Source organism: Pongo pygmaeus, chromosome 3 (genome assembly GCF_028885625.2).
Source record: "Pongo pygmaeus isolate AG05252 chromosome 3, NHGRI_mPonPyg2-v2.0_pri, whole genome shotgun sequence".
In the NCBI taxonomy this organism is placed as follows: domain Eukaryota; kingdom Metazoa; phylum Chordata; class Mammalia; order Primates; family Hominidae; genus Pongo; species Pongo pygmaeus.
Window position 1 is genome coordinate 106,756,859 of NC_072376.2, and position 13,543 is coordinate 106,770,401.

General features: G+C 36.4%; 2 protein-coding genes across 7 annotated transcripts in view; one reads left to right on the plus strand and one right to left on the minus strand.

The window, feature by feature from the left end:
- Positions 1 to 8,243, plus strand: part of SMARCAD1 (SWI/SNF-related, matrix-associated actin-dependent regulator of chromatin, subfamily a, containing DEAD/H box 1) — an 83,578-nt gene extending 75,335 nt beyond the window's left edge. For all 6 annotated transcript variants that reach the window (XM_054484811.2, XM_054484813.1, XM_063663918.1 and 3 more), the window contains 3 exons: positions 56 to 238; positions 1,854 to 1,963; positions 6,421 to 8,243. In XM_054484811.2, coding sequence (XP_054340786.1) covers positions 56 to 238; positions 1,854 to 1,963; positions 6,421 to 6,482 — 355 coding nt within the window. In that variant the 3' untranslated portion in view covers positions 6,483 to 8,243. The remainder of the gene's footprint in view (positions 1 to 55; positions 239 to 1,853; positions 1,964 to 6,420) is intronic.
- A 1,138-nt stretch (positions 8,244 to 9,381) lies between these two features.
- HPGDS (hematopoietic prostaglandin D synthase) overlaps positions 9,382 to 13,543 on the minus strand; it is a 104,179-nt gene continuing 100,017 nt past the window's right edge. The window contains exon 7 of the mRNA XM_054484816.2: positions 9,382 to 11,263. Within this exon, the coding sequence (XP_054340791.1) occupies positions 11,099 to 11,263 (165 nt within the window). The 3' untranslated portion in view covers positions 9,382 to 11,098. The remainder of the gene's footprint in view (positions 11,264 to 13,543) is intronic.

A 13,543-nucleotide genomic window follows, 5' to 3' on the forward strand; every position in this document is an offset into this window, starting at 1 on the left:
AATTACATTATACAACTTTTTAGTGAGATTTAACCTAATTTGTTTTATCTTACAGGATTCATCTAATTGATGAGTTTAATACCGATATGGATATCTTTGTGTTTCTGCTATCAACAAAAGCTGGTGGATTAGGAATAAATCTGACTTCAGCAAATGTTGTTATACTTCACGATATTGACTGTAATCCTTATAATGACAAACAAGCAGAAGATAGATGCCATAGAGTAGGCCAGACTAAGTAAGTGTTTTTAGTTGAAATGTCTTTTTAATTCAGTGCCACTTTAATTTGTGTAGACCGTTAGAATATAGTGTTGGATGTCCTGCCTTAGTTTTTATTTTTTCAGCAAAGCATGGCTACTGATGTATTTTATACCAGCAGTGTTGAACATCAACTGCACTATGTAACCCTTCCATTTTCTAGTAATTATCCACCCGCATTCCAAATAGTTCTGCAGTTCATGAAGTATTAACAATTGACGGCCGGCTGCAGTGGCTCACGCCTGTAATCCCAGCACTTTGGGAGACTGAGGCGGGCGGATCATGAGGTCAGGAGATCGAGACCATCCTGGTTAACACAGTGAAACCCCGTCGCTAGTAAAAATACAAAAAATTAGCCGGGCATGGTGGCGGGTGCCTGTAGTCCCAGCTACTAGGGAGGCTGAGGCAGGAGAATGGCGAGAACCTGGGAGGCAGAGCTTGCAGTGAGCCGAGATCGCCACCACTGCACTCCAGCCTGGGCGATAGAGCAAGACTCCATCTCAGAACAAACAAACAAAAAAATTGTCTACCCCTTTGAAAAAGATGAGTAATTAAAAAAACTTGCTTGTTAGATCAGTTAAGACCCAGACAAACTTGATAATGTACAAACTTGCTGGGCTGTCCTGTTACCCTTTAGGAAGTCAGTTGAGTTGTAAATTATTTTAGATGAATGGTACATTTTGACATTGGTCACAGCACGGTAAAGAGGTGAAGATAGCCGGGTGCGGTGGCTCACGCCTGTAATCCTAGCACTTTGGGAGGCCGAGGCGGGTGGATCACGAAGTCAGGAGATCGAGGCCATCCTGGCTAACACGGTGAAACCCCGTCTCTACTAAAAATACAAAAAAAAAATTAGCCAGGCGTGGTGGCAGGCGCCTGTAGTCCCAGCTAGTCGGGAAGCTGAGGCAGGAGAATGACATGAAGCCGGGAGGCGGAGCTTGCAGCGAGCGAGATCGCACCACTGCACTCCAGCTTGAGCAACCAAGCAAGACTCCGTCTCAAAAAAAAAAAAAAGAAAAAAAGTAATTTCCATCTGAACACAGAACTGTTTGTTGTAATGTAGTTGTAATGTAATGTTTTGTTTTGTTTTTGAGACAGAGCCTCACTCTGGCTGGAGTGCAGTGGCACCATCTCTGCTCACTGCAACCTCCACCTCCCAGGTTCAAGCAATTCCCATGCCTTAGCCTCCCAACCGCTAGGATTACAGGTGTGTGCCACCACACCCAGCTAATTTTTGTGTTTTTTTTTAAATGGAGACGGGGTTTTGCCATGTCGGCCAGGCTGATCTCAAACTGCTGGCCTCAAGCAATCCACTTGCCTCAGCCTTCCAAAGTGCTGGGATTAGAGGCGTGAGCCACTGTGCCCAGCCAGTAATTTACTTTAAATACAAATATCTTTCTCTTTTCTTCCATCTTTAGGAGTGTCTAAAAGTTAAATAGTCAGAAAATGTCAGTCTCAAGTGGCTTAAATAAAAGAATTGAAGGATATGTTTGTCGTAATTTTCAAAGTATTCTTTTTGAACTCTTAAATATAGTTTACATATATCCAAATAACTATATTTAGTAACCAATGGACATATTTTGTATTTTTTTTAGAGAAGTACTAGTTATAAAACTAATAAGCCAAGGGACGATTGAAGAATCCATGCTAAAAATTAACCAACAGAAATTGAAACTAGAACAGGATATGACTACAGTAGATGAAGGTGAGTTGTTTGTAAGCAGAAACTTCAATATTTATCTATATGACCGTGCATCTAATTAGTCAGTGCAAGAGGATGACAAAGATGGCTAAAGTCCTTAACTAGCTTACAGTTTAGGGATGATGTGTGATGTGGGAGAAGGTAAGCATGTTTATTTCAAAAGTACTAAAATAATTTTTTTGAAGTTTCTTAAGTTCAAAATTTTTATTTTTGTATATGTTTTTGAAAAGAGTATGTTCAAAACTCAGAAATGAAAGAACAGATGCCTCCTAGTCGCCCCATCTCCCAACTTCCCCAATAGAGGTGACAAGTGTTAGCCTTTTGTTTTTGTGTGTGTGTGACCAGTTATTTTATGTGTATAAAAATAAACACGTATTCTTTCTTTTATGGGAGAAAGGGTGCATGTCAACTTACGATACACTCTTCTGCACCTTTTCTAATTTAATGTTAATTGGAAATAAGCAAGTTTTTTCATTCTAATTCCTAGTATTGATAATTGTTCATTTTAATTTAGCAAATTTCTGTTCATGACAGACACTGTTATGTCTGTGTTATATTAGGCACTCTGTGCTATAAAAATCAATACACTTTAATCTGTCTACAGCGAGAGAGAAATGCGTATGATCAAATAGTTACTTGTCTTTCTTGCATAGCATTTATTTCAGGGTGCTGTGGAAGCTTGGGGAGGCGGGCAGTAGAGAAAGTTTGAGTAAGAAGCAACTGAGATCTTTAAGAGTAAGGATAAGTAGGGTGATCATAGTTAAACAATTAGCAGTCATTACTAGGCTTTGTGTGCATGTGGCAACTTGTCAGTTTCAGGTTGTCCAGGAAATACAGTAAAGTGAATGCATAGGGCAGATTCTCTTTGGGCAATGTTTTCCTTATTATTTTGGTAGGGCAGCTTTTAGAATTTAGTAAAGCATTTAAATTCTTTTTCAGCAATACTAGCAAATATCCAAATATATGGATTTTATTCTAACAATAAGTCTCTAAATATAATAGAACCATAATAGTTGATAAAATTAACTGTAAGTCTTTTCTTACGGGCTAGTTCATTTCCTCAGAGGGAAATTCTTCAGCCTCCTGTGAAGTGAAGAGAGAGGTGGGGAAAGGTGGTATGAGAATGGCCCTGAGAAATGAAGGAGGGAGGCTTGTTCTCTAATTTAAATATTAATAGTTAATCTGCCTGTTTTCAGCAGCCTCTCTCTTCTCTTCTATGACAAGTCCAGAGTTCCTCAGACTCATGTTCTCCAAAGAGAATAAACCTTCAGTTTTATACATTTGGGGCAAATGGCTGGCTCTCTTGGGCAAGCTTTAGACATCTTACCTGTTCAAGCTGATTATAACTTCATGTTTCCCATTTACCCCCATTTCCTGAGCTTTGAAGGTAGAAGGGTAAGGATTCTGGGTATGAACTAGCCTTGCATTTCCCACCTGCAGGCACTTAAGCTTTTACTTTATTGTCAAAAGTCAGTTTCCATTCTTTCATCGTTTTCTTTCAAAAGTTGTGGACAACTCTCTCTCTGCTGTTGTCTTTTTCTCCTATTCTTTCTCCTTTGTCTAATTCCCTTACACTTTTTTCTCCCATCGTATTTTAATGGTATTATGGATGATGGGAACAGAGGTGATGTGTATGTTTGATCATTTTCAGTCATAATTAATGTAAATTATTTGTATTTGTATAAATTTGGTCAGTCTAAAATTTTGCCTGTTATGTTCACCTACGTTGTCTGTTAAAATAGCAGTGTATTTTTAGCTGTGCTCTCAAGCCAATAGCTTTGAAATGTTTAGTTATGAAGAATCCTGCCGTCTCCTTACCACTTTTTTCGGGGTGTTGCTCTGTCGCCCAGACTGGAGTGCAGAGGCGCACTCACTGCAAGCTCCGCCTCCTGGGTTCACGCCGTTCTCCTGCCTCAGCCTCCCGAGTAGCTGGGACTATAGGCACCCACCTTCATGCCCAGCTAATTTTTTGCATTTTTAGTAGAGACGGGGTTTCACTATGTTAGCCAGGATGGTCTTGGTCTCCTGACCTCGTGAGCCACCGCTCCTGGCCTCTCCTTAACACTTTTCCTAGAAGTTTTCCTTTATCTTGTTAAAGCTGTTTATATGTGTTTTTCCCAGTGTGTATTTTATTTGCTAGAGTAAGGATGTAATGGTGTCTCTTATTTACTCATTTAGCTGTAATCATTTGTCTTCAACTGTGTCCCGGGTTTCATTTAGGTAATTTTGACACTGGACTGGTGACAATACATGTATGCCCTTCTTTCCATCTCTCACAGTGAGGTCCTTTTCCTCTATAAACAAAAATGTATCTTTGTAATTGACTATGTATTGCTTTTTGTTACCAATCTGTTTGCCCCCTCTTACATGAAACTATGAAAGGTAAAGACCATGATTCCTCTCAAATATGCTTATCAGATTTTTGTGTTCCTAGAGCTTGCCTTAGTGGTTATCAAAGTACCAACAGCAGGAGCAGCATGTCCTAAGAAATTCGCAATTTGAAATGCAAATTCCCAAGCCCCATTCTATACCTACTTGGTCAAAAACTCTGGCGATGGCACCTAATAATACTTGGTTTAACAGGCTATCGAGGTGATTCTGATAAAGCTAAAATCAGAGAACTACTGTTTTAAAATAAAGATTTTGTTTGGGTTTTGTTTTCATTAATTTTCCTTAATGTGATTAATCGTATTAATACATTTTTTACCTTTTTGCACTTAAAAAATATATATATATTACCACAATCATGACTACATACTTTTTGAATTTTTTTATTACAGAAATAGTCGTACAAAAAGCAGTGGCTGGGCGTGTGGTTCATGCTTGTAATGCCAGCACTTGGGGAGACAGGCGGGAGGATCGTTTGAGCCCAGGAGTTCAAAACCAGCCTGGGCAACATAGCAAGACTCCATCTCTATTAAAATATATATATATGTATATATATATATGTATGTATGTATGTATATATATATACATATACATACATATATATACATATATATAATTTTTTAATTGTTGAAAGTATAGTATGAATGAAAAATACAGTGATTTAACAGTTGTGACATTTGCAGTGTTTGTTTTTTCTACTTCTTTTTTCCCATTGATCCATAATAAAGTCAATTATAAACATGGCAATTTATTTTCAATATCACAGCATTTTCCTCTAAGTTGGTACAATACCATTGTAGCATCTAAGAAAATAAACAGTAATTTTCAGATATTATCATATTATTCATATCCAGATTTCTCTCATTTGTCCCCTTAATGTCTTTTATAGCTTTCCTTAAAACACCAGGGTCCAAAGTTCACACACAGCATTTTATTGTATTCTATCTTTAGTATCTTTAAGTTTAAAAGAATCTCCTTATTCTTTTCCTTCTTTTCTCCCTGCATTCTTCCTAACATAGTATCAGTTTATATATTAATTTATGAAGTGTCAATTTGGATTTTATGGGCTATTTTCAAGTCTATGGATGAGCTTGGAAGCAAGGATGTCAGTGAACTCCCTAAGAGTTGTTGTACTATTTTGTGTTCCTGTGGATATATGTGTTTTGTTTTGTTTTGTTTTTTTAACAGAGAAAAGAAGAGTGGATGAAAGTACTCATAATTTTAGATTGTAGCTGAGGTGTATATTTGTGAGAGAGGGGAGGAAGAGAGAAGTGGTTAGTTTTGCTACATTTCAGCCACATCTAATTTATAAAATTATTCATAGTTACAGATCTATCACAGATCAGCAAATATTTGAATTGCCAGCTGTGCTGTTGTCACTAACTAGTAAATTAATAAATCAACTCGTCTCAAAATATTCTCAGTGCTGAATTGAATTAATCAGGGATGGCTAGATTATCTGCCACTGTGACACAAAGAGATTTAGAAAATCTCAAATAATTCCTGTAAGTGCTTATAAATACTGGGGCCTCATTTAATTAAAATATAGGGCAAACATTGGATAAACAAGGTAATCTAAAGTGGCTAATTTAATCATCAGCTGGTATGCTGTGCTCAGAATGTTGTTTATATGTATACATTGTGGGTCTGAGTCAGTGATTATATCTTTAGATGAAAAATAATATAGATTAGTTTTCGTTGGTTTAGGTTTGGGTTTGTTATCCTTGTTTTCCCTACTCCATTTCTTACATAAATGTTTTTTATTTAGCAAATGTGAGAAGTTAAGTACCATGAATTAGATACTATCCAGTCTATTACCGTGTATTTTTATATAGCTTTATAAAATTGGAAAAATAACCTTAGATTGCTATGTTGGCAATATGAACAAGAACATAGAGGAAATAGCCCTAATCTAAGTAGAGCTTAGGAAGGTTTTTAACAGGGGTGACACTGAAGCAAACTAGCCCTTGAAAGATGAGTAAGAATTCACCAAAGAAAAAAAATAATTGAGACAATTTTTTTTTAAATAAAATATTTTTATAAAGCTTTTAATGCTACTTTCTGACCTACAGGTGATGAAGGGAGTATGCCAGCAGATATAGCCACATTACTAAAAACATCAATGGGCCTGTGAAATAAGAACTGTGAATTCTCAATTGATGAGGAAATATCAACTTGGTGCACTCAAGGACATTTACATTATGATGACCATGGGGTTTATGAACATTTATAACTTTTTATAATTTCCATATTACATTTCTCATAGTATGGACAACTTTTTGCCACTAACTGAATTCTCCAAATACTCACACGTGAAATTTCAGAAAAGAAGCCACAAATACGTAGTCCTGAAGATGTTGAATAATCATTTTACAAAGCAGTTTTCTGAATGGGGATTAGTTGGTGATTGTTTGTAACAAATACGCTAATGCTTTAGAAATGTCAGTATTTTTGTAATTATTTCTACCTCCAAATATATATATATTGTCTTTCACTGGATAATGTGTGTAGATTTTTACATGTGCCTTATTTGACAATGCTTATGTCTTGTTTTTGCTTGTCTTATTTGAAGTTCTTTTTTATTATGTTAAAGAATGCAGCTGTATAGATTATATAGCTTTCATTTTATTGCTATTTGAAGCAGATGTTCACCAATGTCAGCAAGAACTCAACCTGAATTTAAAGGTGGCATTCCATATACTAACATCCCCCAGGTCCTCTCAAGTACTTCTGCTGAAACAAATTTGTTTGGCTAGGCACTAAGTTGTTTTCCAGTGAATAGTAACTAAAGAAGCCCCTACCTTGCTCCATGGATTAATTCCTTCTGTTCATTTTCCAACTGCACTAATTGTGCATATTACTCTGCCTAATCTTGTGCATGTTTTCATTGATTTCCCTCTCCCGGCTTTTGCTTCTCTTGAAACTGTTGCCCAGTCACTTCTGCTCCAATTCTCTTCCTCTCTAAATAGTAGTTTATTACTGCCACATCTCCATGCATCAGCAAAATGTTGGTGACATTTTTCTAGCCTGGCAGAACAGATTACTTAAAGCTAGCTATTTCACTTCAAAGCAGACTGAATGTGACTTCATCTAAAGGCAGCATTAGGTACTGCATGGAAATAGGTCATTAACTTGAAACTCTTATCAAAATATATTTTACCAGTTTCCAGAATTTCCAGTACAGGACCGCCTGAAGAGAGAGCCATTGTTCAATTCCAATTCAGTGTGAGTGACAAAGTGAAATTTAGAAGTGAAGTTGTCTATTTGATATTTAACTCTTTATTAAATCTTTCTTTAAAATTCTGCCTGTCAGTCTATATTGCTGTTTTTATTATACATCAGTTTCTTTGTATAACTTGTGAGTTCCATGTGTTTTGTTTTTATTATGTAAATATCATTATAAATAAACTTATTTATAAATCAAAGATTTGTTAATTTTTGGAAATCATGCTTTTCAAAGCATCCTAACTTGCTAAGATGCTAGGTAATACGACCCTCTGGATTTGGAAGGCAAATAAAACTCTTACAGTGATTATTTAGATATTAAAGACGGAGAGCTCATGGCTTAACCCCGGTCTTGATGGTATATTGAACAGACTGAATATATTTTACCATTACAGGGCTAAAATGAGTCTTCATGTGTTAATACTACCTCCTTGTACATCACCATACCCAAATCAGTTATTCAAATTGTTAGGAATTTTACCTTTTAAAATCTCATAATGGATTTCTCATAAGTTTTCTGTATTAATGTATTTTCAATGATAGGCTGTTTCTTTTGTTGTTGTTGTTGTTGTTGTTATATCCATACTTTTATCTCTAATGAAATGTAGTTGGGTTCTTCCTGTAATGCGCTATTATGTCTTGGGCTTAATAAAAATATTTGTGATCATAAGTTGTATTTTCACACCCTTTTTAATAGTTTCTAACCCTTCCTCCTCCTACCCTTAAAAACATATATATATATAGGGCACAAATGAGATTATCTTATGTGCTTAATATTGCCTGTTTGCCAGTAAATTGGAACTCAACTACCTGGGATGTATTCTCATTGGTTCCTTCATTGGACTGATCTCAGTAAATACTGTAACCCATTATCACTACAGAGCAAATGAAGCGAGAGTTGGAGTAATATCTTGACCAACTGAAGCATTTTTTAAATGCAAGCTACACAAAGAAGACATGCCTTATGCATTTTTATAACTGTTTGGGACCCCCATAGACTTTTAACTTCATGCCAGTAGATACTGACTTTGAAACATTACTGTTGTTCCTAACAGTTGGTATTATCATGTAGTGGAGAGACGGGGGTATGAGGAGATTTGGTTTCCATTTGTGTGACCTTATGTGTGATACTTCACAGTCCATAAATTTAAGGAATTGATTGTTTTAACTCTTATCAAAAATGTATTTTTGAAATTATAAATTCAATATGCAGTTCACTTTCTGCTTGACTTCACTCTCGCTTAGCCACCCTCTCTTTGTATAGAAGCAAGGAGACATTTAATTTGGATACACAGTGGGATAACGGAATGTATTGTTCTTCAGTGCAAAAAAATTACCTAAGGGTTATGATAATGCTAAATATTTCCTTATGAAACTTGCTGTGGTTATACTTTATACTTGAATTATGATTTGTATAAATAGGATTGATTATCTTATTTTGAATTTTCATAATTTTGTATAAGCATTGGATTATCACTTTTACTTCTGTCTTCATTAAAGCTTGATGTGGGGGAAATTTAGCTATGCAGAAGAGTGAAGAAAAGTTAAATACTTTCATTATCTAGAACATTATTTGCATTTCTTTCGTTAAAGGTAATATTTTTTCTTCATATTGCCTGGATTACATGTTGGAGGGTTTTGAATGAGATTCACATACAACCTATTAGCATTTACTTATAGCAACTAATAACAAGAAAATTTGATCCAAAGAATCAAGGTACTTAGAAAATACACTGTTTTATGTGTAATCCTTAATAATTTATATTTGTTATTGTTGTTGTTTTGAGACAGAGTCCCTCTGTCACACAGGCTGGAGTGCAGTGGCGCGATCTCGACTCCCTGCAACATGTGCCTCCCAGTTCAAGTGATTCTCCTGTCTCAGCCTCCTGAGTAGCTGGGATTACAGGTGCCCGCCACCACACCCGGCTTATTTTTGTATTTTTAGTAGAGACGGGGTTTCACCATGTTGGCCAAGTTGGTCTCGAACTCCTGACCTCAAGTGATCCACCCGCCTCGGCCTCCCAAAGTGCTGGGATTACAGGTGTGAGCCACTGCGCCCGGCCTAAAGTATTAGATAACTTTTTTTTCAATTTCATAAAACATTATCGAGAGGAAAGAAACACCTTAAATAAGATCATACCTATCTGGGCTTTTCTTTTCCTCTTCTTTCTTTCTCCCCGACATCCTCCTCTCTTTTTTGACTTCTTAATTGTGAATAAAGCTTCTGTAAATATATGTGGACAGGTTTTTATGTGGACATGTTTTCAGGTCCTTGAAATAAATATCAAGGAGCACAATTGCTGGATTGTATAAGCATATGTTTAGTTTTATAAGAAATTATCACTGTCTTCCAAGGTAGCTGTACCATTTGTATTCTCATCAGCAACAAATGAGAGTTACCTGTGCTCCACATCCTCGTCAGCGTTTGCTGTTGTCTGCTGTTTTGGATTTTTTACCATTGTGACAGTCATATAGTGGTATCTTGTTTTAATTTGCAGTTCCCTAATGACATTTTGTTGGGCACCTCTTCATATGCTTATTGCTACCTGTATCTTTGTTGAGGTGTCCATTGAGGTCTTTTGCCCATTTTTTGATCAGCTTGTTTGTTGTCTTGTTGACTTTTATGAGTTCTATAAAATTTTGGATAACAGTCTTTTGTCAGATACATGTTTTACAAGTATTTTCTCCAAGTCTATGGCTTGTCTTCTCATTCTCTTGATCTCTGGAGTATCTACATTTTTCTCATCACAACAATTTTATTCATGTCGGTAAATTCATCTTTGCAAGTTTCTCTGGCTGCATATCTAGAGCCTTTTGAGCTGTGTCAGATTCCCACAGTCAGCTCTTTTCTCGATAACTCCCTTTATATTCAGTTTGAATTTCATTCCAGGATTATCAGTTTTTGTTCCTTTGCTGCACTTTCATCTTTGCTGGGAGTTCCCTCTTTTGATTCATTTTTGTAAAATGTCAAAGGGATTTATCACTGGGCCACAAGCAGGCAATAGCAATACAACTACACACTTCGCTATCTATGCGGGAATAACAGATGTGCAGTGACCTCTGGCAGTCTTTGATAGAAATGACTGGTCATTGGTCATGATGTACATAGGTTATTTACACAGGGATATGTGAACTAGAGAGCTACTAGCAAAGTTTGTGTTTTATGCAATTACAGGTAATTGTGGTAGCTGAAGTCCAAACCATTTTGGGGGAGGGGAAGAATGGTGTTGCTAAACCATTGTGACTGCAATTCGTGCATGTTAGAACCTGTGCAAAGCAAGGTCTGTCTGTATTACGTACTATTTTTCTGTAATTGTAAATGATGAGAAGGTATTCTGAAAGAAAAAGATACTGAAGAAAGATTTGTTTTTGTTTTCCTTTTTAAAAATCAGAATATGGCTAAAGTGAAAATCTTAGTGGAGCTGGGGAGGGAGCATGTGGATTATCTGGCAGGCTGATGTAGCTGTCTTATCTGATGAGAGAGATGCCCCCGAGAAAAACAAACTTGAAGGCAACATGGATCAGCTAGAGTTTGGTTTGGGGTCTTCGTTTTATCCAGTTAGCGATGGCAGGAATGGCTTGGACTTTCTTCCGTAAAGTCACCAGCCTTGGATGGCTGTCTAACAGGTCAGGCTTAAAGACCAGAAGTGTGGTACTGCAAATCTCCCAGTAGAAGTCTGCCCAAGTTACCTAGTTTAAAGGAAACAAACTTTTCATTTGAACATAGAAAGTACAGCTGTATCAGCATTCCAAAATTAAAATTAGTTTCTTAATCTAAAAGATTCAAAACAATCTTGTTATTACAGAAGCAGAATGTTTATATGATAGAAGTTCAGAAAATTACTGATATACTCCAGCAATCAGGTTACTACTATTAAACATTTTCATGTATAAGATATTTTTCTATGCTGATAGATGTTGTTTTACTAACATGAGATCTTAATGGTACATACTCTTGTAACCTTGTCCAGTCCTCCACCTCTCTGTGACAATACATTTTCCTTATCCAATAACCAATATGTATTTTTCCAACTGTTCTAAAATTGCCCTTTACAGGACAAAGCAGGATCTATTCCAGGTCTATGCATTTGATCTGCTTATGTCCATTAACTCTTCAAAGCAGTACCCTTTTTTTCATATCACCAAATTATTGAAGATTTCACACTAGTCCTACAGAATGTTCTATCTTCAGGACCTTTGTATTTCATCTTACCTTGTTCCTTTGTACTACGTAGTATAAAGGAAGGTGCAGGTTATTCTTAGAGGGTATATAGTTTCAAGTGAAATATTTGTGGCTAAAATACATTATACTGTATCACATAAAAAGAATATATGGATGTCTGACCATTAGGGGTATGCCAAGATTGGCCACTGGATTAGTGATGACAGCCTGGTCCTACCATTGTACAGTTGCATGTTTTTACCTTTGTGACTAGAAACCAATCTGTATGCTGTTACTTTGGCTCCATATGATTATCAAAGAGTGAAGTTTAAATGTGGACCACTCTTTTTTCTTTTTGTATAGAATTTAATAAACCTGATTGCTAGTGTTTCAGGAACTTATTAAACATCTGTCAGCCAAGAGAAGCTACTGGCTGGAAGACTCAGAATTCAGAATAAATCCAGAATTTATTCAAATGTTTGTCAAGCACCTACTGTGTGCCATGCCCAGGTCTAGGTGCTGGAGAGCAAGGTAGGATGCCAGCCCCTTCTCTCATGTAGCTTTTATTTTAGAAGGGAAAAACAAATATGCAAAATGATAGGGGTTAGGAAAAAAGAAAGTGAAGTCATGTGATGGACTATGACATGGTCAGGGAAGACTTTTAAGAGGTGACACATAAGCCCAGGCTTAAATATAAACAAGGATTAAGACCTGCAGTGAGCAATCTGGGGATTAAGCGTTCCAGGTGTAGGGAAATGCATAAAGGCCCTTAAGTGGGGGTGTGAGTTAGGTCTGAGGGACACACACACCAGTGTGTTTGGAGCACTGTGAAGAAGGGAGAGTGCCCAGAGATGAGATCAGAACATCATTTACAAAGGAATCTTAATAGAAAATGAAAAATAAATTCTTAGAAATTTTTCAATAAATAGGGCAGGGAGAGGAGCATTTTAGTAAAGGCTATGAGGGGAGTCAGAAGAAATGAAGGGGTATGTGAAGAGATTGAAAGTTGAGAATAAAGACATGGCAAGTTTACTTCTGTATCACCCAGAAGGGCTGAACAGGGCAGACAGCAGAGTGTCAGCATGCTACAAAAAAGCAATCTTATCTCCCAGAATGCAGTCTCTCTGAAGGTAGGGACTGCTACCTACCACAACTTGTAAATCAGGTTTAGATTTGATTTTTTTGGCAAGACTACTCATAGGTGGTAGTGTGCCTAGTATCTGGTTGTCTAACTTTTTTGTGATTATTGATGATCGGTCCATGCCTACGCCAATTAATTTTTCTGGGGTTGGAAAGTCTTGATAGTTTATTTCAGTCTTTCTTTCTTATCTATTAATTGGAATACTTTCATGAAGAGAAACTTTTTCCAATTGATTGAGATATAAAATGCTTCATAATTTATCCTGATATAAAATACATATGAGTTTATACTGTTAGCTATAGTTCAAGTTCAGGAATAGGATATTTACTTGACCTTACTCACCTTACATCTCTATCTCCTTTCTCCCACATTGAAGATCCTGGTTCTCAGTGACATCAACATAATTTATTTTTGTACCCACAATATAAGTATAATAATACCAGAAAAAAAATACCAATATTTTCTAGTACCACCAACAATATGATTACTGAAAATAGTATATGATTTTTTGTTGTTCTAAGCTAAGAGATATCTGTCTTAGATGTATAATCAAATTAGTGTGTTTTACAAATGATACTTCTTGAAATAGTTCTTCTCTAATAGAGTACATATGTATTCTGTGTGTTCTCTATGCACCTCTTTTGCATAGTTAGGTTCATTTACTTGT